Source organism: Telopea speciosissima, chromosome 7 (genome assembly GCF_018873765.1).
Source record: "Telopea speciosissima isolate NSW1024214 ecotype Mountain lineage chromosome 7, Tspe_v1, whole genome shotgun sequence".
NCBI lineage: Eukaryota > Viridiplantae > Streptophyta > Magnoliopsida > Proteales > Proteaceae > Telopea > Telopea speciosissima.
Window position 1 is genome coordinate 1,199,456 of NC_057922.1, and position 25,489 is coordinate 1,224,944.

General features: G+C 38.6%; 3 protein-coding genes across 6 annotated transcripts in view; 1 reads left to right on the forward strand and 2 right to left on the reverse strand.

Moving 5' to 3' along the window:
• Nucleotides 1-8,564, reverse strand: part of LOC122667611 (phosphatidylinositol 4-kinase beta 2-like) — a 44,122-nt gene extending 35,558 nt beyond the window's left edge. For 3 of the 4 annotated variants that reach the window (XM_043863955.1, XM_043863954.1, XM_043863952.1), the window contains exon 1: nucleotides 6,733-8,564. In XM_043863955.1, the coding sequence (XP_043719890.1) occupies nucleotides 6,733-7,917 (1,185 nt within the window). In that variant the 5' untranslated portion in view covers nucleotides 7,918-8,564. The remainder of the gene's footprint in view (nucleotides 1-6,732) is intronic. The other variant, XM_043863953.1, reaches the window with a different exon arrangement.
• Nucleotides 8,565-12,442: 3,878 nt separating this feature from the next.
• On the reverse strand, nucleotides 12,443-20,129 carry LOC122668106 (asparagine--tRNA ligase, cytoplasmic 1-like). The gene is made up of 6 exons (XM_043864675.1): nucleotides 19,555-20,129; nucleotides 18,471-19,061; nucleotides 16,345-16,595; nucleotides 16,134-16,263; nucleotides 15,866-15,924; nucleotides 12,443-12,822 (listed from the first exon to the last, which is right to left on the reverse strand). Exons 1-6 carry the CDS (start codon nucleotides 20,053-20,055, stop codon nucleotides 12,639-12,641), a joined length of 1,716 nt encoding a protein of 571 aa, XP_043720610.1. The 5' UTR covers nucleotides 20,056-20,129; the 3' UTR covers nucleotides 12,443-12,638.
• Nucleotides 20,130-22,475: 2,346 nt separating this feature from the next.
• Nucleotides 22,476-24,824, forward strand: LOC122667276. Its single transcript, XM_043863527.1, has 7 exons — nucleotides 22,476-22,652; nucleotides 22,884-22,970; nucleotides 23,095-23,298; nucleotides 23,416-23,580; nucleotides 23,709-23,762; nucleotides 23,879-24,022; nucleotides 24,450-24,824. Exons 1-7 carry the CDS (start codon nucleotides 22,485-22,487, stop codon nucleotides 24,822-24,824), a joined length of 1,197 nt encoding a protein of 398 aa, XP_043719462.1. The 5' UTR covers nucleotides 22,476-22,484.
• The last annotated feature ends 665 nt before the right edge of the window (nucleotides 24,825-25,489 follow it).

Sequence of the window (25,489 nt, forward strand, 5' to 3'; positions counted from 1 at the left end):
AGCATCGACTCAACCGAGAATTCATGTCCCGACCGAAACCAGACCAAACCCAAGAATAAAAGGGGCCCTATCTCGACTGAGACCGGTCGAGATTTTGATAGGTCTTAGTCATCTCACTGGTTTCGCTGTGGACTTTCAAAAATTGAGATTTCTTCCCATTTTTTGACGAAAAATTGCCGGATTACTCCAAGAAACTTGTGGAAACATCGATCTACAACAAGATAGCAATCAAGGTGCTCTCATAGACTTGTTCCTCCTCCGGATGCAAGCACAACTAGAGTACATTTTCACTCATACACACTAAGAGGCGGAACCAATTGGGTCACAAACGATTGGAGCATAAGATCGATGTATTTTACATTTATACACTCCTAATGCTTATTTAAGTTGTGTTACATTAATTGTATGCTTTCTACTACTAAATTATGTGTAGAATAGGGCCTAATAGAGATTGTATACGTCGTAGCCTACCAACCTAGGGTCTGAAGTAAAACTCCTATTTGGACTTTGATTTTTCAAAATCCGATAGTGCCATTGTGTTTAAATGGCCCAAACTAGGCTGTGTAAAGTTTCATGACCTAAATAGGTCAAAACCTACCGAAACCAAGCACCTAGTTCAACCCCCCCAAAAAATGCATCAACTCGCCGAGATCTCGGCCCAACTCGGTTTTCTGCGTGGCCGAAACTCGAAACTCGAAACCGAGACCTTGAACCATGGCAACATACCGATGAGGTTGCTCCATATAAACCTCCTCATACAAATCGTCATACAGAAAGATATTCTCGATGTCTAACTGAAAAGAGGTCAATCAATATTAACAACCAAATAGATTAAAACTCTCACAGAATTTAGGTGAGCAATAAGAGAGAAGGTTTTAAAATAGTCAACTCCATAGGTCTGCGTGTAGCCCTTAGTAATCAAACAAGCTTTTAGACGCTCAACCAAACTGTTAGGGTTATACTTAATGGTATACACTCAACAACGCCGTACAAGATCCTTACCTAGAGGTAGATCTACCAAAGTTCAAGTCTTGCGAGAAAGCAAGGCATCTATTTCCACATCCATGGTTGATTGCCACCCAGGCTGAGATAAAGCATCTTGGTTTTTAGTAGGAATATGATGGGAGATCAATGAGAGGGCAAATGTATGAAGAAAAATAGGAAGATGGGAAAGAATTAGCAATTGGATAGGCAACCAAAGAGCTTTGAGTAAAGGAACAAGAACCTTTTTGAAGAGCGATAAGAAAGTCATTTAGAGAGAAGAACCTCCAGTCAAAGAATCAGATTGGGAGAGGTGAGGAGTAACTAAAATTGGCGGTAACTGCTTGGGACGGTGCTTGCATACCTGTAATGATACCCCGGTGCATTTGGGGTTAGAATCTTCACGAGGAATGACTTTAAGAATAGGTACAATACTAGGAGAGACCAGGACCTAAGTCAGAAACAGCAACACCAAAGTAGAGAGCATTCTCAAAAAAATGTAACATCAGCACTAACAAACTGCTGACGAGTGAAGGGATCATAACAACTGTAGCTTTTTTGGGTACAAGAGTACCCAAGAAAAACATACTTTATAGCATGAGGAGACACTATATCAATGCCCGGACAAAGATTATGAACAAAACTTGTCCAGCCAAAAATGCAAGGTGGTAGACCAAATAAGGCACTGGTTGGAAAAACAACGGAAAATGGAGATTTATACAGAAGATGGCATCCAATTAATCAAATGACAAGAGGTCAAAACAGCATAAAAAGAGCATCCCAATGCACGAGACTCTTGCTACTGGAAGGTCTGGGAAGGGCAAATGTACGCAGCCTTACCCCCTGCTTCGCTGCTCGGTAGGAGAGACTGTTTCCAAGTTTAAAACCCACAACCAACAGGTTGCAATGGCGCAACTTAACTGTTGGGCAAGGCTCGCCCACTATAAATTATAGGGACACTCATATGAAACCATGGTTCTTAATCTCGAATGAAACTTGTGTTTCGAGCCCACCCGATTTTTTTGCCCAAATCACTTCATTGATCACCACTCTTTTGCATTCTCATACGCATTCAACCCTTCTACACCTTGGATTTGCTGATTGGAGCTTGAAGGTTTTTTTCCCCCAAATCTAGTTTTTGGAAGAATTGGTACATAGACATGGTAGTTTCATTTCAATTTTTTATATGTTAGATAGAATGTCCTGATCTACAACTTCATGAGTCGGATTATTTTTTAGGATTTTAAATTATTTACTGAACTTTCTGCTTTAAAAATGTCAAATTCAAGGAAAAATAGTGGTAATATGTGATAAATGGACTTCAAAATTAATATAATCAAAATATTTCAATACTTCAATTTCAATTAAGACAAAACCTCTGTGTTTTTTACATGGTTCAAACTTCAAACTTGACCAAAATCACTGAAATGCTTTGAACTAGATTACTGTCAGAACCAAAATACTTTGGTGATTCTAGTTGAAATTTTCAACATTCCGCTCCATTCCCTGCAGAAAGGTGGATACATATTTTCAAACTTTCACTTGTTGCAGGAAGGCCTCAGCCTCTTCTGCTGAAAAGTTGAAAGACAAAAAGACCACCTGAAACTCTACCAGCATTTGATGCCGATGCCAAGCCCAGATAAAGGAGAAGAGTTGGTGGGTTGAGTTGGCAGCTGGCACTGTAAATAAAAACCCTAGCCAAACCCTTTTACATGGATTCTAGAACCTTATACTATCAACATTAGGGCGTTCCCCGCCAGAATAAGCGATGCACACAACCAGGAAGTAGTGAAAAGTGAGCAAGGGTTAGCTAGGGTGCGTGGATGCTGTGACAAGTAGGCAAGAGTTCTCGCACCGTGGATGGGTGCGGGTAAAAAAGCTAGTTCAAAAGCGTAGGATTAGATTCGCATTTTGGAACAATGGATCTTTAACATGTAAGAGTCTAGAATAGATGTTATAAGAGAAGAAGGATTACCATAACCTACATTCAAGAGACTAAATGGAAGGGTAAAAAAGCTAAGGAGTTTGATGACTTTAAACTTTAGTATATGAGGTATAAAAGCAATAGAAGTGGAGTGGGCATAGTAATGGATAAAGATTTAAAGAATGATGTGGTGGATGTTAAAAGATATGGAGATAGGATTATATCCATCAAGCTTGTGTTGGAGAAAGAGGTTGTCAATATAATTAGCACTTAGGCATCTCAAGTAGGAGGTTTTAGTCAGTAAGAAAAAATTTATAAGGGGTGATCTAAATGGCCATGTTGGGAAAGATCGAAGAGGCTATGAAGGTTAAAACATGGAGGATATGGTGTTGAAGAGAGGAATGAGGAAGGAATATCAGCTTTAGATTTTGTTGTGGCTTATGATTAATCAATTGTACACACTTACTTTGAAAAGAGAGGTGAGTATTTAGTTACGTTCAAAAGTGGGCATCATAATAGCAAAATAGATTTCTTCCTAACTAGAAGGTCTGATAGATTGTTATGTAAGAACTATAAGGTTATACTAGGGGATAGCCTAACCACACAACATAAATTAGTGGTCATGTATGTGTGCCTCACTACGCAGAATCGTAAGAAAGGTGAGCTTATATGCCTAGGATAAGATGGTGGATCTTAAAAGGAGATATTTTGAAATCATTTACTGATAAAGTGGGACTTTGAGGAAGACACTTATATGATGTGGAATGAGATGACTACTTGTATTAAGAAGGTTGCTAAAGATGTCCGAGGCGAATCAAAAGAAAAACTTCATTCCTCTAGGAAGACTTGGCGGTGGGATAATGAGGTTCAAGCAGCCATTAAAACTAAGAAAGCTAGTTTTAAGACATGGCAAAGGACTAAGAATGTAGAGAATCCAAAAATGTATAAATTTGCCGGAAATGAAGTTAAGAAGATTGTGGGAAAAGCAAGGGCGAAATAGTATGATCTTTATAACAATTTGAGCACAAAAGGGAAAAGTTATTGATAATATAGCTAAAATGAGGAAAAGGAAGAGTAGGGATCTCGACCATGTTAGATGTACTAAAAGTGAAGATGGTAAACTATTCATAAGGGATGAGGACAATAAGGAAAGATGAAAAGATTCTTTCTGCAGCCTACTAAATGAAAACACTTCGAGTAATAGTGTCCCGGAAGACTGCATTACCCATCAAAACACTACATGTCGTAAATATATATATAAAAAATTATGACGTATAAAGCAAAAGAAACTTTAAGGAGGATGAAAGTAGGTAATGCACAAGGCCCAGATGAGGACCCAATAGAAGTGTGGGAGAGCTTAGGAATTTGTGGTTTATTTTGGCTAACCAAGCTATTTAATAAGATTATGAGCACAAGGGAAATGCCAAATGAATGGAGCAGAAGCATTGTGGTTCCAATGTACAAAAATAAAGGTGATATTCAAAAATGCAATAACTATAGAGGCATAAAATTATGGAAGAGGTTATCGAAACCCACCAGAGACAAGAAACTACTATTACGAAGAACCAATTTGGTTTTATGCCAGAAAGATCCACAACAAAAGCTATTTACTGAAACTCGTGGAAAGATTTAGGGATTGCAAGAAGGATCGCCATATGGTCTTCATTGACCTAGAAAAAGCTTATGACAGAGTCCCTAGAAAGTTAATATAGCAAGTACTAGAGAAGAAAAGTGTTTCAAGTAAATATGTGGAGTGTGGACACATTAATGATATGTATGATAGTGTGGTGACTAGTGTAAGAACTGTAGAGGGTCAAGGTAGTGAATTTCCAATTACAATTGGGTTACACCAAGGATCAGCTTTAAGTCGTTATTTGTTTGCATTTATAATGGATGACTTAACTAGAGACACTCAAGATGAGGTTCCTTGGTGTATGTTTTTCGCTGATGATATTGTTTTGGTAGATGAGACAAAAGCAGGGATTAACGCCAAGTTGGAGTTATGGACCAAAAGGTTTTAAGATAAGTAAAACGAAGACAGAGTATATGGTGTGGAACTTTAATCACTAGGACGGATACTGAGGTGATGAAAATTGATGAGAGGGAGATTCCACAAAGTAATTATTTCAGGTATCTGGGCTCAATCATAAATAAAGAAGGTGATATAGCATGATGTTTCACAGAGAATGAAAATAGGATGGATGAAGTGGAGAGGTGCATCCGGAGTGTTGTGTGATCGACGTATTCCTTTAAAACTGAAAGGAAATTTGAATATGACAGTCATACAACCGACATGATGTATGGTGTGGAATGTTGGGCAGTTAAGAAGTATCATATGGATAAACATGGTGTAGCAAAACTACGATGGATAAATTAAGGAATGATCATATTAGAGCTTATTTGAGAATAGCTCCGATACATAATAAGCTACGAGAAAGTCGTTTGAGGTGACACGGCCATGTTCAACGGAGGCTTTTGGATGCTGCAGTACGGAGGAGTGATTTGATTCAGATTGAAGGAACTAAAAGAGCCATGGGCAAACCTAAAATGACCCTAAAAGAAGTGGTAAAGAAAGACATGCATAGTTTAAGCCTTGTATCAAATATGACCTCGAAAAGAGTTGATTGGAGGGCAAGGATCCATGTAGCCGACCCCATTTAGTTGGGATAAGACTGAGTAGTTGTTGTTGTTGTTGTTGAAAAAGACAACCTAACCTCTTAACAACGCAGGTAAATTCTTCCATCTTGTGCTCAAGCATTTTTCAATTTCTTTAGTCACAGTTTCAGTTCTATCTAAGCATCCCTCCAAGACCTGAGGAAATTCATTGCATCTTGTCCTCCATACTTCCAATACTACCAGCTTGATAAATCAGATTTGAGTTCCCCAAACTATGACATCAAGGGCCCCACCTACCTACTCTCCCCCCCCCTGCAACTTCTCTGCCTTTCTTGATAACCACCTCCCCATCTCACTTGGTCCTTCGACCCCCAAGTCTCTGTCTATTCATCACCAACCCAATAAATTCTAGTATGCAAAACCTAGTTCAGGCCAAATTAAACCAGCCAAAATTACAAGGTGGAGGGGACGAGGGGGCGAGGGGGTGAGAAAAAGAGGATCCATTAGAATAGAAGATTCTTCTCTTCCCCCCCTGGTTATCTTTTCTATAATTCGGACCCTTTTTCTATAAGACAGAAGAGATTTTAATAAAAAGGAAAGGAGAAGAGAGTTGAGGGGAAATGCAGGCCGAGCAAAAGATATAAATATGGACCACCGAACCCTAATCGAAAAGAAAGAATACACAAGGTAAATTTTATTTTTTTTTGGTCAAGAAATACACAAGGTAAATTTTAGTTCTGATCATTTGTATGCAGGAAGAGGATGGTAAACCTCATAATTTTGTAAGGTCAATTTAGTTTAACTGAAGTATAAAGAGTCTCCATAATATCCCGGATCATGAACAGAGAACATGTTTCCTAATAAATCATCACAACCAACCCCTCCAACTAATTACAGTCCAATATGGTCAACCGTAAGGCTAAAAAGCTCCAAGCTTTCACAAAAAAATCCCACTATTTCTATGATACCTCCTCATGTGAAGTACTAACAGTGCAGATCACATAATTTCTTCATACCATGAATTCTTAGCATTTGCCATGATATATAAATCTAACTCAATCTAATGCATGCATGTGTAAAAGCATAAAAACAAATCAGAGAAAAAGAGCAATGAAGAAAGCAAGAGCAGCAAACTTGATGACCATATTTGTCATCACCAGCTTGCTCACCTAACAGGAGAAAATCAATGCTTTAAATAGTTTCACACTGACCTCTTTGTGTTTCTTCAAACCAAACAGTTCTGAATCTTCCACAGAACGATCCCGATCTCGAAAGAGCTTACGGAAAAACTTCTCAGTTCCTGGACTACTTTCGAATGAACTACCAGAATTACCGTTTTCATTAGTTATTGTTGCTTTGGCATCTTCAGGATGAACACGAAATAATCTGCGGAACAATGAAAATTCTGAAGGCTCTTCTTCTTCGGTGTTAGCATTCCCCCTATCTTCATCATCAGTTCTATCATTGCCATCTTTCTTATCTTCGAACTTCTCCTTAAAAAACTTCCGGAAGAAACCTTCTTTTTCTTCATCTTCAGACTTTGAACCTGTTTTCTCCTCCGAATCACTTTTGCTATCACGAAACAACCTCTTAAAGAACCCCTCAGAGCTCGACATCAGCTCCTCATCCTCATCTTTACTGTCTCTTAGAAGTCTACGGAAGAACCCATCCTTCTCTAAATCTTCCTCGTCCTTCTCCACCGATTTCCTAAACAGCAACGCATCCCGGACTTTTGGTCCAAACTTCTTGAAGAGCTTATTCTCCTCAGGGGAGAGCTTACTACCCTCTTCCTGTAAAGAGTTGCTTCCTGAGGATGGCGAGAAAGACACGGGTCGTTGGAGTGGGGGCGATGAAGCTAGCGATAACAACCGCTGCTTTGACGAGAGAAGCTTGTTCAGAACTTGGTTCTTGCTCATAGGGCTTGTTGGGGGGTTCTGAGGCCGTATGAGAGGGAGCCACTCACCCATCAGAGTCGCAGCTATCTGGCATTTTTCCTGAATCCTACTGATCCCCTCATTATCATCTGAGTCCTCGAGTTCAGCCATTAAGAACCAATGGACCTTCAGTGCAATCTGAAGAGACTTGGAGCATATATCGATGACGAACTTATCCAATGATGGGCTTGGCTTATGGACCAGCATGTAGCAAATCTGGAAGAGATAGCTCTCAATGCCCGAGAGCGGAAGAGTGTACATACGATTACAGAGATAATCCCGGACGCCAGGGTGATCATGCTTGTAGAGGTAACTGACTGCAATCCACTCACAGAAAAACGCCGAGTCAAAGAAACGTATGAGCCAACCACTCTCCCCACTCTCACTAGTCGGATTAGTACGTGTAATCTCACGAGGCGAATCATCCAATTCCCCACGATTCAATCCTAGAAGCCGCACCATTATCAATTTACCATCATACACTGCAGTCTGCGCCCAATCGAATGAGAAGCCCTAGGTTTCGTGAAATTCAACCACTTCGCCCTTCCTCAAAATGCAGACCTACGATTACTCTACCTCGAAACCCTAAGACATATGCTTCGAACTGAAGTCTTCTTCACTTCCTCTACCTCAATGACTAACTACTTTTGCTGTAATTCAATCTGACGATCCTCTCCTCAGCAAAGCCGAAGGGAAACTTGATTCTTAGCCAGAAAATCCAACTTCTGGTTGAGTGGAATCTTCGAATTCTCATAAAACAAAGAGAACGTCAGACATTGAAGATGGAAGCAACCGAAATTCAAACCGAGCGAACAAAAATCGATTTCATTAAAGAGAGGATCTAGCAAGTGGGAGGGAAGACTTTGCTTACTCATATTAAGCTTTCTAACAATTAATACGAGAGACGAAGAAAAAGCAATAAGGAATCATTCTTTATATTCCTTCTCCGTCGTCGTCGTCGTCTTCCTCGTTGTTGGGCAGAGAGATGTGACGAACACAGGGACAGACAGCAGAAACATTAATAAATGAAGGAGGCTCAGAATGCTATCTTGCGCTTCAGTGCGTCGATCAGCACCCTGAAATTTTCCCTCCCAACACCGAATAGCCAATCAGAGCAGAGTTACAAATTGGGGTAAAGAAGCCCTAATTAAGAGTGACATTAGAAAGTTAAAGCAACGCATTTTAAACCGTGGGGAATTTTCCCCGAAATTTTTTAGGAAGAGGTTGGACAAGTCGCCCGCTTACTGTACGTTAGCTGCACCTGCATGCACCAATCAGGCAATCACGAGGGTGGACGTAGGAGGCCAGGGTGGTTTTTTTTTTTGTTTTTTCCCAAAGGTGGATGAGAGAGGGTGACAAATGTTGGGCACCTGCCCAGCGTTTTCCTTTGTGTTTTTTTTTTAGGGGGAATGTTCTTTGTGTCGCAACGCAAGCTGCACTCAGGCACATTGGCCTGCCACTCAGGGGACAGGGTGGCCATTGCGCCCAACCCCCATGTGCTTAAGCACAGGTTGTGCTGCAGCACAGAGAACAACGCCCCTTTTTTTTATTAGTGAAATTATTGTTTGTCCAAAATTTTTGAGACCGGAATTGATCCGCTAAAACTTGGAATAGATCCATCCCATTATCATATAGGATGGATTTTGCAATGTTATGGAATCGAATATTAAGTGGGATGGGACGGAATGATTTTGAGATAGGTTATTCAACTAGTCTAAACCCGAAAGCCCAATAAGGAGCCTTTAGGACCTATTTAAGATGTATAATTACTTATGTAGGATTAGTAAATACTTGATAGTTAGGGTTTCAAACTTATTTGGGTGGTTGAAATTTGTATGCTTAAAAATAGATGATACTTTGTATGTTTTAAAATATATATTCTTGAGAATTTTTTATTTATTTAATTTGAGTGTTTGAAGTTTGAACCTTCGAATGTCTAAAACTATTTTAGGACCAACCTTATTTAAAATATGAGGGAAAAGGATCCTTGTCAAGCTGCCTGCATAGATCAGGATTGTCTCAAGAGAGTCCAGTACCCAGGGGGCATCCAACAGTTGAGGTGTGCCGCACACATCTATTTATTGGAGTCCAATCCAACCCAACCAAGCCGTAGTCCCTCTTTGTTTATGGCCGATGCTTTAATTGTAGTAGTGGACCCTTTAGGAGATAATGGATCAGTTCATTCCAATGTTTTTAGATTCAGAATTGTGATTGAATCGGTCCGTACAAATTTTAGAAACGATCCCAAAACCCTAAAATTGACCATCAGATCTGAAAACTTAACGATCCAAGGATGAACCCTTTATCTTCTACCATTTTTATTTTTTTAAATTCTTGAGTTGTTGGGTATACCTAGTACCTATGCCCCATCACATGAAACTATATTATGTATTATTTATCTATCCTACAAAATGAAGGGGTGTGGGGCACCTGGCGGTTGAGATACACTTTTCCTTTCTTTTCTTTTTTTTTTTTTTATATTTTTGTGTGGTAAGAAACCTGTTTTCGTGAGACTATGGCAATGGCTTCTTTGCTTGGAAACAACATAGTCTGAAATTCCCATGTAAGAGCCCACCTAACTACTGTGAGAAAATGACTTGCGAAGTCTTTTGTTATGGTTGTTGATGGCTGTGGTACTCCAACACTCAATTATTAATTGTCTGGATTCATCTAGTTTTGCCTTCTTTTTTTTTTTTTTTTTTTTTTTTTGCTTCCTTATTTTATTTTTTTAACCATAGTTTCATTGTCAAATTTCCCTTAAAAAAAATAAATAAATAAAATGTCAAATTCCCCACTTTCTTTGGTATGGTACACATTGAAGTGGTAGGTAGGGTAATGCAACATGAACAATCACTCTTTTTTGGGGAGGGGATGAGAGTGATATTTTATGTTTTGCCTTAAAGACATTATCAAGTGTTTTTTGGTTCCAGGTAGATTACCTAAAAGCTGGTATTTGAGAAAAAAAAAATTACATTAGATTATATTTTAGAGTATCAACTAGATAGATGAATCACATGGAAGTTCCAGTGCAGGCCTATGTGGTGAAATAGAAAGGGTAGGGGAGCTGCAAATTGCTCAAGGTGAAGGTGAGACTTAATCCCAAGTATTGGGTGGCAACAAAATTATAAATTTTACCTAAAAGTTCTTATAAGATAATAAATAAAGAAATTCCGAAAGTTGCCTCCATCTACCAAATTTTGAAATGTTTAATTTAAGATAAGTAATAACATCTACTCACGAGTCTAAACTATCACTCCAAAAGTTATCATAGTAATATACCACCAACAGAACTTATGATATTTGGATAAATGGTCCTTCTTATGCTACATATATATATATATTAGTTCATACAAGAGACGTAATTGAGAGTCAAGATTCAAGAGTATGGAATTGAGGATGAGATCGGTTTTCTGTCGATTCTGATTTTGGTTGGATTGAAATCAGTAGGAGTCATCTCCGAATTCGCTAAATATGGTTGAAACCATATAATTTGGAATCCGAAAATAAAAAAAGCAAACACAGATTTTCCAAAATCTACGTTTTTTTATTATTCAATAAATTTTGGGATCTTGGTACAGCGTGCAAGTGTTATTGACTTTCCACAATTTTACTGACTGAAAGAAGGATAAAAAAAATGAAGGTCAAACATGATTCCCAACCGATTCAAAAGAGGGTTTTATAAATCATTTGAAATCAAACAATTTGTCCAATCCAATTCCTCAAACAATGTTGAATGTAATTTATATATATTGAATCTTTTCAAGTGAAATATTATGTAAACGGAACATTAATAAGCAAAATAAATCTAATTACAATGCATAAAGAGCTCCATTTGATCTAAAACCCAACACCTGAGTAAGGGAAGGTGGGACTACCTAGGGTAAATTTTGAGCTTCACATGACTGGCCTTGTCTCAAGTTTTTTTGGAGGTTAATGCAGGATTGGAGGATTGAAAGTGATATAATAGAGGAGGGATCCTAACCAGTATACTGAGTAGGATTACATGTTAAATCCTTTTTATGATTATCAATTCTCTCTTTGGTCTTGTTCCTTAAACCACAAAGACTCGATTTGCACCATGGGGGCATTTACAATCTTAAGAAAAAATGACCGATCACACGACTTGGTTCTACCATTTCTATCTCACGTTTTCAGATTCGTGATGCCCCATATATGATACATGTCTTCCATCATCCTTGTGGTATGGATAAGTGTGTTAACTCCATTTACTTGTGCCTTTGAATTGTAATTTCCAACAATAACATTTTAACTTCACAGTGGTTTACCGTTTAAAAGTTTACATCACTTGGCTTCTCTCCCTCTTTTGTCATTAGTGATCTCGGCAACCTCGGTGACTCTGCTCCTTTTCCCAGCAGCTTCTGTCTTCTTTCTTCTGTGTATCTCGGCCAATCTTTAACAATCCAATGCCATTCTTCAGTTTCTTCTTCCATGCATCTCCTTCTCTCCTTTTCTCCATACGGGGTTCTTCAACTTTGTGGGGATTTCGTGCAACGCAGAAAGAAAGAGAGAGTCGGGCTCAACAACCACAACAACCCCCCCCCCCCCCAAAAAAAAAAAAGAAAAAAAACAAGAATTGTTTTTGTTGGCCGGGTAAGAAACCAATCAGGGGGATACAAACCAACCCCCACTCTCCTTCCCCAAACACAAACAAAAACAAAAATTGTTAAGCTACCTATCAGGGGGATAGTATCACTGTTGAAGGTGAACCATTTCAGGTTAATCCATCTTCCCCGGTTCATTGCCAAGCACGTGAGTCTTCCACTTGCTACCTATATTATGCTTCAAGGCAGCTCAGATGTGCGATGTCACTACATTGTGGAGTGATAATTGCATTAAATTGTAATCAGTAACGAGTTTTTGTTGTAATATATTGTATTGTCATTATAAAATTAAGTGAATTTCTCCGAACATTATAATTGCAATCATAATCAGTATGTAGACCATCACTGCAATCGCGGACAGTAGCTTGGATTGGCAGGAATGACACATTAATTGACTACAGAGAAATATTAAGAGGCATCAGTGTCATCTGGAATAAATTATCTCAAAACTATTAAAATTTGTTAAATACAAAACAATACTAGATGCGTTAAATAACTGAGTTAATATGTTTCACAATCACAAACCTGGAACTGAAATGTCTCTAACATCCATCATAGATCTCAAAGATCTGCCCTTCCTGGATATCTGGGGAAGGGAATCACATCTCTTATATTATCAATGCCTGTAGCAAAGAGCACCATGCGCTCAAAGCCCAAACCAAATCCACAGTGTTTGACAGTCCCATAGCGCCGCAGATCAAGGTACCACTCATATGGCTCAAGAGGTAGCCCCATATCCAGTATCCTGCAATATAAAAATAAACCCAACCTTAATGCCTGAACTTTTCCATGAGAATCATTTCACAGATAATCACACGTAGTAAAACAGTGGAAGTTCCATCATCTGAGTAACAAAGAAATTGTGTCAAGGTATTGAACCAAAAATGTTTAGGGAAAATTACCAGATTAGCTAACATTGGATTTTGGTTTACAAAACTAACCACCCAATGTTTATGTTAACAGAATTGGTCAGATTGAGTTTGGGTATTACAAAAATAGCCAAAATAGTACCCCACCCTCACCCCATCCTTACCCGGTTGTCGTGGGCGATTCCAAGGATCGACGACAATAAAGTCTTCATTACTGCATTCTCCACGAAATCCTTTGAGCTTCTCACTCTGGATACCAATCTCCAAGAAATCCTTTGTCCCCAACTTCATCCCTGTTCTCTTTCTCTCTATCCATCCCAGCAGAGCTTCTCCCGCTCCCACCAGCAACGGCTGGCTCTGGTTCAGGTGTCGGTGCATGGGGAGATTTTGGTGGATCGGATTCGGATGAAGGAATCTCAAGCACAATTTATTTGTGAGGATCGGCAGTGGGAAGGCAGGGCAGTAGTGGGTGTGGCGGCGATAAATCTCCCTGTTTGGCGGTGGCGGCATTTGAAGCATTTCGCACCAAGAAGCGCAATGCAGGTTGATTTGTTTCTCAGACAACCAAGCTGGGGGTAAGGACATCCTGAACTCTCAAATAGTTTCTCTCCATCTCCATCTTTGATGAAAAAACTTGGGTTGGCTTCTGGGTTTTTTTTTGTCCACATAAGTAGCCGATTTTGACTCCAGAACCTGCTAATTTTGGTTCTCAAATATGTGGATCTCGGTTTTCTATTGATTTACATTTCTGGTTTCTCTGTTTGTCACATTCATAGATGTTAAGGCGCCTAGTCGAATCAAGGCGGTCGAGGGGGTTTAAAAACAAGGCGACACCAGAAATCAAGGCGAGAACAAGGCACCTGTGACAACTATGGTCACATTTGGGGCTCTCTTTCCTTCTCCCCATTGCTCATATGCCTGGTTTTTGGTTCTCATGAACAGAACTCAGAAAATAAATTTACTTTTATATCTTAGGATTCTGATTATTTTCTAAATCTTCTGCATCAAGGTTCTTCATTTTCATTTTTTTATTCTTCTATCTATCTTATTGCTAGTGGTGTTTGGATAACCAACTTTGAAGCTCTCGAGTTCTTGAGACTTGCTCTGGTTTGGTCTCTCACAACAGGCGAGAAGGTTCCTTCTAGATTTTAATGGAGAAAGAAATTGTGTAGGAACAAACAAACGGCATTGAGTTGACCGTATAAGAGAGGCAAGTGAAAGCAAAGAGGGTTGGACTCAAAACAATGAAGACCGAAGACTGAAATGAGTTTTCATCGTCGTCGTCCATGGCAACCGGATAAGGGTGAGGGTGGGGTACTGTTTTGGCTATTTTTGTAATACCCAAATTCGATTTGACTAGTTCTGTTAACCTAAAGATTGGATGGTTAATTTTGTAAATTGAAACCCAATATTAGCTAGTCTTGTAATTTTCCCAAATGTTTATACCGTTTCATATCAACAAATCCTGCTGCACCAAATTTAGATTTGTCTAGGATAATACCATCGCCTTTTAGAACTTCCACATGGAGCTGTTCTCTCTTCTTAAAACAGTAAAGCATTACCAATATGCTGTTTTGTAAGGATTTGCAACAGACCAAACATTACAGCAATCTATGTTCACCGGAAGAGGACCACTAAACAGAACTAACACTGGCATTTTACATAGGGGTTAATTTACAAGCTACCTGGGAAAAAAAAATTCAGTAGCCAAACTGCAGTCCTTTTTTCATTTTTAAATCACCACTCACCAAAATACAACCCCCCCCCCCCCAATCAAAAACAAAAAAAGGCATAAGGAGGGGCTTCTATTAGATTGTAAGCCATCGGGTGGGTTGGGCAGCCAGGCAGTAGCCCAAACCCAATCCAAGGCCTAGGAGGGGCTTGCAAAAAGCCCAAGCTCCAATCCCCAACCAAGCACAATTCAAGACTTCAACATTCTCAAGTTGGGCTCAAGCTCAGGCCTCTTTTAAGTATTTGCACTGTCAGCTCGTTTGTTTGGTGATCAAGACTATTATAACCTGTTAAATAGCACCTATAAGTCCATCACAAAATCCTTGGCCTACAATGCAACCCCATAAGGGCGACAGACTGTAGTCAAGGTCCACCCCCCCCCCCCCCAAAAAAAAAAAAAACATAAAGACCATGCATCAGTTAACAGGGTACGCTACTTATATAACAAAGTGGTTTATGATGCCTGGGCCAAAGCCTCCAACATAAAACATCATTCCTCTCCCCCCCCCCCCACCCGGCACTACATGTTCTTCCTTTTCCTCTTAACTGACTACCATCACTCTAAATTATTGTTATGTTGAATTTTATAACTTTAAAGATCTAGATACTAGGTGATATGCCAAATCTTCCCAGACAGATTGGTTTTTTTTTTTTTTTTTTGGGTAGAAAGAGATACTATATATTAACTAGAGAAGAGAAATATCAAATAAGTACACATTGTTCCTAGTTGAGCTGGCCTTGATTGCCAAATCATTAGCCAGCTGAACGATTGTTTAGTAACTGTTTGGTTCCTAAGGAACAACCATGACAAATAACAGAGAGAAATGTGAGCTCCAGTGTCCACATCTTTGTACCCCCTGATTGACTAATTTGAGGGAAAACGAACATTTGAGATCTGAAAATTTTCAGTTTGGCATAATTGATTGCCAAACGATACCAAATTATTCAAAGCCTTGAATAAAAGAAAAAGGGAATAGAAGTAATCAGATACAGTGCTCAACTAGTTTGATTAAAATAATGCAATCTGAAAATCAACCAAAAATGAAACACAGCATAAAATTGATGTCCTGACACATGTTCAATTTGAAAAGTTTTCAGCCAAACCTATAAGCGCATCCAGAGGCTTAATGTAGAGGATTGTCACCAACAATGCAGCATAAGATGAATAAACAAAATAAATATCTATACCTTTTCTCAATGACCTCATAGCGCTCTTCCCTTTGGCTTCCACCAACCAACTCTCCCACCTGAAAAGCAAACATCAGGATTTTTAACGCATGCCTATGCTTCATAAAACATCTTCTAAATCATTATACCTAGACCATCAAAACTATTTATAACAAAAATCGTCTGCAACTGCACATTAAAGCAACCAACTTATAAAACCATGTAATCAGGCCTAGGAGATGCCTCTGGAAGACTGTACACTGTCAATTAAAAGGACGGATCAGTATACCTTGGGTACAAGGACATCCATTGCAGCCACTGTCTTCATATCATTATTGAGCCTCATGTAAAATGCTTTAATTTCTTTTGGATAGTTATAAACAATAACAGGCTTTTTAAAAATAACCTCTGTCAAATATCTGTAAAATTGAGCAGGCCGTCATTACCAATACCAAAAAGATTCAAAATATAGAGAAGAGGCCCACTAGACATTCACATACCTTTCATGCTCAGATGCTAAATCTATTCCCCATTCCACCTTATTCTCAAACTTTTTATCTGTAACATTCTCTAGGAGCTGCACTGCTTCTGTGTAAGAAATACGCTCAAAGGGGGTTGAAGCAACCATTTTGAGGCGATCTATGGCAGTTTTATCAAAATTCTTGACCATAAATTCCATATCATCCAGGCAGTTGTCAAGTAACCATTGACATAGAAATTTCACATATGCCTCTGCACAGTTCATGTTATCCTACAAAATGCAAGCAAATGTTTCAAAAACCACAGCATTCAGGATCCTCAAGCACAGATTCTGTGTTGCTCCTCTGTTGAAGTTTAAGAAATCAGTGTTAACCATGAACAAGTCCAACCAAGCAATGGAATGCTGGATCGATCCTAGCCACCAAATATGACTATGATATCTCATGGTGCTAAAACTCATAAACACAATTAAAACCAACACTCTATCCCACTTGATCTGAGACAGTTACCTTCACAATTGGAAATCTCTCTCTTACCATTTCATTTGTTCTATTTGTTTTCTTTTTTGTATTTAAAAATATTTTTTATTTAAAATTATCTATATGATGCTTCTTAACTGCCCAACATTCCACACCATACATCATAGGTCGTATGATGTATGGTGCGAAATGTTGGGCAGTTAAGAAGCATCATATAGATAAACTCAGTGCAGCAGAGATGAGGATGTTGAGATAGATGAGTGGCAAAACTAGGAAGGATAAAGTAAGGAATGATAATATTAGAGCTGATTTGGGAGTAGCTCCGATACATGATAAGTTACGAGAAAGTCGTTTGAGGTGGCATGGCCATGTTCAACGGAGGCGTTTGGATGCTCCAGTACGGAGGAGTGATTTGTTTCAGATTGAAGGAACTAAAAGAGCCAGGGGCAGATCTAAAATGACCCTAGGACAAGTGGTGAGGAAAGACATGCATAGCTTAGGCCTTGTATACAGTATGAACTTGAATAGAGCTGATTGGAGGGCAAATATCCATATAGCCAACCCAATTTAGTTGGGATAAGGCTGAGTTGTTGTTATTGTTTAGTGCCGACTCGGATTTTCATTGATCAGCTGGCCGGCAAGTGAGTTGATTTTCCACGTTTATAACCGCTGCTCCTAGGAATGCCCCTCCCCCACCCCCCTCAATCCTCTCTATAGTTTCTCATCTATGAACATTCTAATTTCCTATAATGTTCTCTATTTGGGGGGCAAGAGGAACTATGATTAAACATTAAGGAAGTGTGTAAGCTGGTGGTTTTATATATGTAAGACGACGAGAGTCCAAAGCACTATATTGTCATTTTGTGAAAAACTTTTGACTCAATCAACATTAAACAGGATGTATAACAAGATCTTAACACAAACTCACACCATCCATTAAAAGGACAGTAGTGCAGGTTAACACAAGCACACCAACTTATTAACAAGTCTTGTTACTGTTTGGATATATTGACATGATCAAAAAACTGCTTTGTTCCGGTTGAGGCAACTTAAAACTCAACATATCCAGGCATAATCTGTTGCCACCCCACAGGATACTTGGTCTAGAGTCTGAAGACTGCAGTTTGATCATTGTGTTGTATAAGTCCAGGCTTGGTCAAGTTTATTTGCACTTCTTTATTTTACTTTTTCTGAAATAGCTTTAAGTAATTTTTTAAGTGATAGGAACAATCATTGAGTCTAAAACTTCTATTCACTGCCACAAAATAAAAAAAAAAGGGTGAGATGCTGTCCCTTCAAGTCAACAACCACTATGTTTGAACAGAACATCCCATGCCACTAACAATTTATCCAGTGAAAACCAACCGGTATGCAAATTCTGCTGATATCATGTCTTTTAGGAGAGCAAGTAGCATTCCTCCTTTTCTTTCACAGATTTTTCTCAATTTTTTGATTTGAATTAAATGCAGAAGACCTAGTTACTTGTACCTGAATCAAGTAAAGTTCTACCACCTGTATGCACATGTGGTTGATTAATTTCTTAGCATCCGCAGTGTCTCAAGCTGAATCCAGTTTTCAAGTTCAACAACTCAATTTTTCAGTAATTAAGCTTCTCAGACCAAACAATGAACTATTTATGGTAACAAAATTATTCATATTTCAAGTACCTTTAAGTCTGCAAATGCTATTTCAGGCTCCACCATCCAAAATTCCGCCAGATGCCTTGATGTATGCGAGTGCTCAGCTCGGAATGTTGGTCCAAATGTATAAACGCTGCTAAGGGCACAAGCAAAACCCTCGATCTGGAGTTGGCCTGACACAGTAAGAAATGCTTGACGAGTAAAAAAATCACGGGAGTAATCAATTTTCCCATCCTTCTGTGGAAGACCAGATTTGAGCCTAGACCTCTCTTCCAGCCTTGCAAGACTTTCCTTTGCTCTTGTTAGCTCAGACACCGCAGAGCTGATCTCTTCCTTGCTTGCTTTAGCAGATTTTAGTTGTGAGACAATATCTCCTTTCTCCTTGACGAGAAGCTTAGCAGCTTCTATTTCAGATTCAGACGGTGGGGGGTTCTGCTTCAATTCCTTCTCCAACTTTTCTGAATCACTAAACATTGTTGTGACCTGGAACATTTCACCTGCACCCTCACAATCACTAGTGGTAATGATAGGAGTATGCACATAAAAGAAGCCATGCTTCTGAAAAAATGTGTGAGTTGCATAAGCCAAAGCATTTCTGATTCGGGCGACTGCAGATATCTGAAGGCATGCACAAACATGTTAGAATTTACTGTTCATTGCAGGCTGATAAAGTTAGTTTAAGATATGAAATTCAATAACAACCTAACAACTCATCAACTCATACAATGTGGGTACATTTTATTCAACAACTGCTTCTTGAATTGCACATTTGTTCGCATAACCCTGTTGTGATGCACGCCTAGTACTGAATAAGTTACAAATTTGGACTATGCCATGTTTCGGCCACCAAAACAATAATCCCCTCCCCTCACTTACATTTCCTTCTCCATCAAGAAGAGTGTAATAAACTACAACACAACCACGGAAAGCAGAATGAATATTGAAGCATTGCACTTTTCTCCCCTTTTTGTCAAATTCAATTATTCAACCACTTGGGAATTTAAAATCTTATAATTCAAATTTAATGCTAACCACTCAAATCAACTAAATTGAACAAAACAGAACACACATTATTATTAGAAAGGAAAAGAAGAGAATGAGAATAAAATACCGTATTGGTTCTGGGTCGAAGATGCACGAAGTCTCTGAGGAACTCAAGGGTGAGCTTAGTCTTGGGTAAGGGGTACTTGGCAGGATCAACAGGGCCAACATCGATGACCTTCTCAACCCTAAGCTCCACCTTCTGCTTCGTCCCTTCAGGAGGTTTCTTGAGTTCCCCTTGTACATATATGCAGGTACCGGTATGGACAAGTTGTTCGAGAGAGGAAACATCCTTGTCCACGATAACCTGGAGGTTGGTGGGGCAAGAGCCGTCATTGAGCTCAAGAAAGGCGAAGCTGCCCTTGCCTTGCTCCCGGCCGGTCTTCACCCAGCCACCCACCCTGATTTTCTGGCCGGCAAGGCCAGCGCCACCATCTGAGCGGCAGACGATGGACCTTATCAGGACGCGATCCGAGAATTGCGCCCACAATTCCGATGAGTCGGGACCACCGTCGTCTAGGATTGTGGCGGACATTTGATCAATGGATGGTGGCGTAGCGTCGCTTGCCATTCACTCTTCTGCTCTCCGTGTTTCCGGGAAGCAAGCAGTGAGTTAAATCGTCAGAGGCTTCAGGACAGAATCCACACGCAGAATTCAATTGATGCTTGAAGTATCAAACCATATAATATATGATGGGAACCAGTGACCTCTGCATGTCCTGTCCGTACGTAGTTCGACTCTACAAAGATGTTTTGTTTGTTTGGGCTCTTTCTTTTTTGATAGGAGAGAAGACGAGGGAAAGAAGCACCGGAGGCGACCACTAGGGTTTTAGGACAATTTTCACCGACCCTTTACTGTACCCGCTTTTTTTAAATAATAAAATAATTAAGGGAAGCAGGTTTCTGTATGGTTAATTGGAGGAGGTTTTTATACATGGTCGTGTATGGTACACGGTTGTGTTTTCGATCATTGGATGGGCATGATCATATACAATATACGGATTTTAATTTCCGTCCAACGGTTGATGATACGGTTGTGCATCGTGTACAAAACTTTTGTCCTTTAAAAACCAGGAATTGGAACCCAGACCGGATTCGGCCTGATCAGATCAACCCCATAATCAAACATCAATTCTTAAGTATACAAATACTCAACTAAACCCAAAATAATTGATAACCCTTAGTTTTTCTTTATAATTACAATATAATTCTTATATAAGTTATAACTATCAAGTATTAACTAATCATAAATAAGTAATTTAGGCATGTTAAATAGGTCCTAGCGGTTCCGGTTCTAATCAGTTCCTTATTGGGCTTTCGGTTCTGGATCCGTTGGGAAACCTATCCCATTTAATAATTGGTCCCAAAACCACTCCCAAAACAATACCATTTAGTTATGGGACAGGTCGGTTTCAGGATTTAGCGGGACGATTTTGGGAAGGTTTCCGGTTCCAAACCCATATTAACACAATCTAAACATTGCAAGGCATACCCAATTACTCATGTATCTATCTGACGGTTAGATTAGCTATTAGAAAAAATTTTGCCTGGAGAAGGAAATTATAAACTGCTTTGAATGCGTACTTGTTATCTTAAAGGAGATATTTAACCCCACACGGTTGAAGCAAATTTACCTTCAGGATTCAACAAAGCACTGAAGAATTAACTTAGAATTCTAAAGAAATTCTAGTTGCAAGAGAGAGAAAACGAGCTCAAAACGTTATATTGAATGGTTGAATTGCCTTAATTTATATAGACCCATTGGCACCCACTCATTGGAACCCTTTTATTGAAAACCCATTCAATGAAACTTTTTCAATGAAACCCATTCAATGTAATCCATTCATTGGAAACCCTTCATGATCTTGACTTTTAGAATAATCGTAACCGTTCAAACTCTCTTCTTTATGCCCATTTATTACAATCCATCTAACATTAGCCACATCAACTACACATGGAAAGATCAATATTAATGCAGATATTCCTCCTCTTTTTGGCTGTACCTTTGTAATAAATAAGAAATAAAATGTTGACTGTTAAATTCCTTCCAAAGTGTGCTGTCAGCACAGGGTCAGATCCCTCTATGCCGAGCTACCCATATTGTGCCGTGTGCCCCAGACACAGCAAGGCGGCGAAAGGACCACCTGTTGCTGCTAGATTTTGACCAAACTGAAATGGATGACCCATGAATATGAAAGAGAATGGTCGGGCAAACCCGATGTTAACTCGTGGTAGCTCTGATGGCTTAGTTAGAATCAGGCAATAGTAGGATAATATGTGAAATATGATAAAAGTAATAAATGTGAATGCCTACCTGTCTGACACTGTTCCTTTTATAGCCTGGGTCGGTGGTCTTACGATCCGACTAAGTGGATGACGAGCTGTTATGATCGACTTAGTCTTTGACCGTTCTGAAAGAGAGTAGAAACCGCAATCTTTTAATTAGGCGTGTTAATGATGGGGGTTTCATACGGAGGACCCACACGTTTATATGTCATCATTGTTTGACCACCTGTACATGTATATTTCTGTATATATCACCGCTCTACCCCAATTCGAGCAGGGGTAAAGCAGTCTTTTCTGCCTTGCTATGTGTGGGGATCTAGAAAGTAGGAGGAGCTCGGAAGTAGAGGATCCGCATGTGCCCATAGAAAATTAGTTGGCATTCTCTGGTTCTTTCTCTATTTTGGTAATTATTAATGGAGCTTCAGTTAATTTCCATTATTTGTAATTATTAGTAAATTTTGAAGATAAATAAATTCATTAATTATTACCATAAAAAAAATATGGGACCTATATATTGATCACCAAGGTATGAACCAGAGACGATATTAAGAATCTTAGCACAAAGTAATCTCTCTCTCTCTCTCTCTCTGTGCGCGTGTAGGTGTGGGTGTGGGTGTGTGTGTGCGCGTGTGTCCTCACTCTTGTGTATTCTTATTTTCTTCTAATTTGTAGTTTTTTTTTTTAATATAATCTAAATTGAAGGTGGAAAGAAGCATGGGTTCCAATGTTTGTTTGAGTGAATTAGCAGTTTGGATGGTGGTGATCCTTCATTCTCTTGGCAGTGGCTTAGCAGGAGGAAGAAGCATAACAAGGGAGCAATATTTGCAAATGAAAGCCCATAGAAAGTCTCTAATCAACAGGCCAGCAATTAAGAGCATTAAGGTGAAACCAATAGTTTGTTTTTTCATCATCAATTATATATATATATATATATATATATATATATATATATTATATATATATATATATATATATATATATATATATATATATATCCCTAGTTATATTGTGAATCCAATACATACATACATATATCTATACAAATACATATATATATATATATATACATATTTATCTATTTCATTTCATAGTTGTACGTTTATGATTTTTTAGGCTACAAATGGAGATATTTTCGATTGTGTCGATATCTACAAACAACCTGCGTTAGATCATACTCGGCTGAAGAATCATACAATCCAGGTGTGATTTTATTCGTTTTTAATTGTAATTAACTATATAAATGCTAAACTCTACAACTTATTTCATTAAGAGTTCTAACATTCTTCTTCTTCTTCTTCTTTCCTAATATTTGTTAATTAACTAGATGAAACCCAGCACTTATCTTCTGGAAGGGATCATGAAGAATAATAATGAGACTTCTCCTGCTTTTAAAGTTCCAAAAATAGGACTAAAGAATGGAGGTTGTCCTCTTGGAACAGTTCCTATTCGTAGGGTTCAAATAAAAGACACACAAATGATGGGTTTTCCCCCAAAATTTGGGAAAAAAGACGACGACCTTCCACACCATGTAAGCCTTTATTATTATTATTATTATTATTATTTTGATATTTCTATTTACAATTTAGAATTGGATTGGCTTCTTTACTACTGGAACTAATTAATCGATCAAGTTTGATGTTTTCAGTATGCAGCGATGGCCATGAAAGAAACCCAAGCCTCTTATGGAACTTCGGCACTCGTGAATATATGGAAACCAAAAGTTCAACATAACGTCCAATTCACCCTTGCTCAAATTTGGGTTACAGCAGGACCACCTGGTGAAAGTAACTATGTTGAAGTTGGATGGCATGTAATTAATTCTTCAATTTCATTCCTTTTTTCAGTTTTTTTTTTTATTTTTACTATTTGAAAATGAAGTGCTCAATGTATCTAATAATTAAACTGAATGATGCATGAACATTGTTCCTAATTTTTCAGGTTTACCCATATCTCAATGATGATTATGAATCCAGACTATTTGTACTTTGGACAGTAAGCTTTCCGTCAGCTTATTTTCATTTATTTTTGATTAATTTCTTAGGGCTGGATAGAAACATAACTTACCATCTATTCACTCTGTGTGCGCATGTGTATATGAACAAGTTCAGGCAGACGATTATAAAAACTATTGTTACAATTTTCAATGCCAAGGCTACGTACAAGTGAGCAAGAATTTGTCTCCTGGTATGGCATTCGAAGATGTATCTGTTTATGGTGGAGCCCAATATGCGAATTACCTCTCTATAGTCAAAGTAAGTAAAAGTGTTACATAGATTGTGAAAGTCCGAGTCAAATTAAGTCAAATTAAGATTCGGTCTTTCTACCCAAGTCACCATAAATTTGATGAATATAATCATTTTATAAAAGGTAGTGATTTTTTTTTCGGGATTGTGGCCTACCAATGCCGTATTCCTAGGTGTGTGTCTCTCTATCTCTCATGTAGTAATTAATGGAAGCATAACATTTTTTATTGCACTAAGAAAACAACATGACCCGCTTTGATTAAGTTTGACTGGCCGAGTCACAAATTTTTTTGAAAAACTAAGTAAAAAAAACTGGTTTTCCAAAACTATGGAACATTTTTAATTAAAAAAAAAAGGCATTATTTAATTTGGTTGATTATTGTATCATCAATTTATATATGATTAATTTCATTGGTGTATACTATATGGCATATAGGACATGGAATCTGGTAATTGGTTGCTATTATGGGGATTAGCGAATGAGTTGATTGGTTACTGGCCCAAGGATCTCTTCAATCACTTGGCAGAAAAAGCAGACGATTTACAGTGGGGTGGTGAGACATACGGTCCAATCCCAGTTCCTGAAATGGGTAGCGCGCATTTCCCGGAAGAAGGTTATGGAAAAGCTTGTTTTATGGCCCATATTCGTATTGTGGATCAATTTAAGGCTCTGAGAGGTATTGATCCAACTGAAACTCATAGTAAAAATGATGTCCCTGCTTGCTATAAATCAATTGTAAGTCTGACCCCAGAGTTAGGGGCCAATCTTTTTTTTGGGGGTCCTGGTGGTAATTGTGTTCCTCAATCTTAGTCTAATTAGTTTTTGTACTTCTCAAAGAATATAATAAAATAAATTCGGGTATCTTTTGGATTATTACTATTTTCATTATTTATTCGATCTGGTGCACCCAAATGTGGGAACGGTGCGAGGATTGTCATGATATGAAAAGGAATCGCCACCTAAATCACACCATGCACAACAATTTTACCAAAAATATTTCCATTATTTTTTATAATGTATTCAGTTCAAATGGAGTCTGAACCATTATTAAATTTATCATAGGTTTCATTAAGAACAGATAAGATATGGGAAAAAGATTCTTCTCTGGCCGATAAAGAAAAAAGGGGAGCGATCATTCCATGTTCCCCCAACTTTGTGTTTATTCCTTCCCTTTTTATTTCATATTTTGCATACTTTTGTTATTGTTGAATTTCTGAATCAACACTTGTTCATGACTTTTGTTTCCCAAGGCACCAGAATTATATTGCAGTGAGTGCAACTCCATGGCCAGGAATGGAGGGGGTGTTTAATCCCACATTGGTCATATAATGTTCGATTGATGGGCTTATGACCCCTTGGGAATGGTCTCTCTACCTTGAACCTCAGGCTTTGGTTTGAATGAAATCAAACAATATCAGAACAGGTTGTCACGTGCCCATGGTCCAAAGCTAATGGGAGTTCATGCAGTATATGCC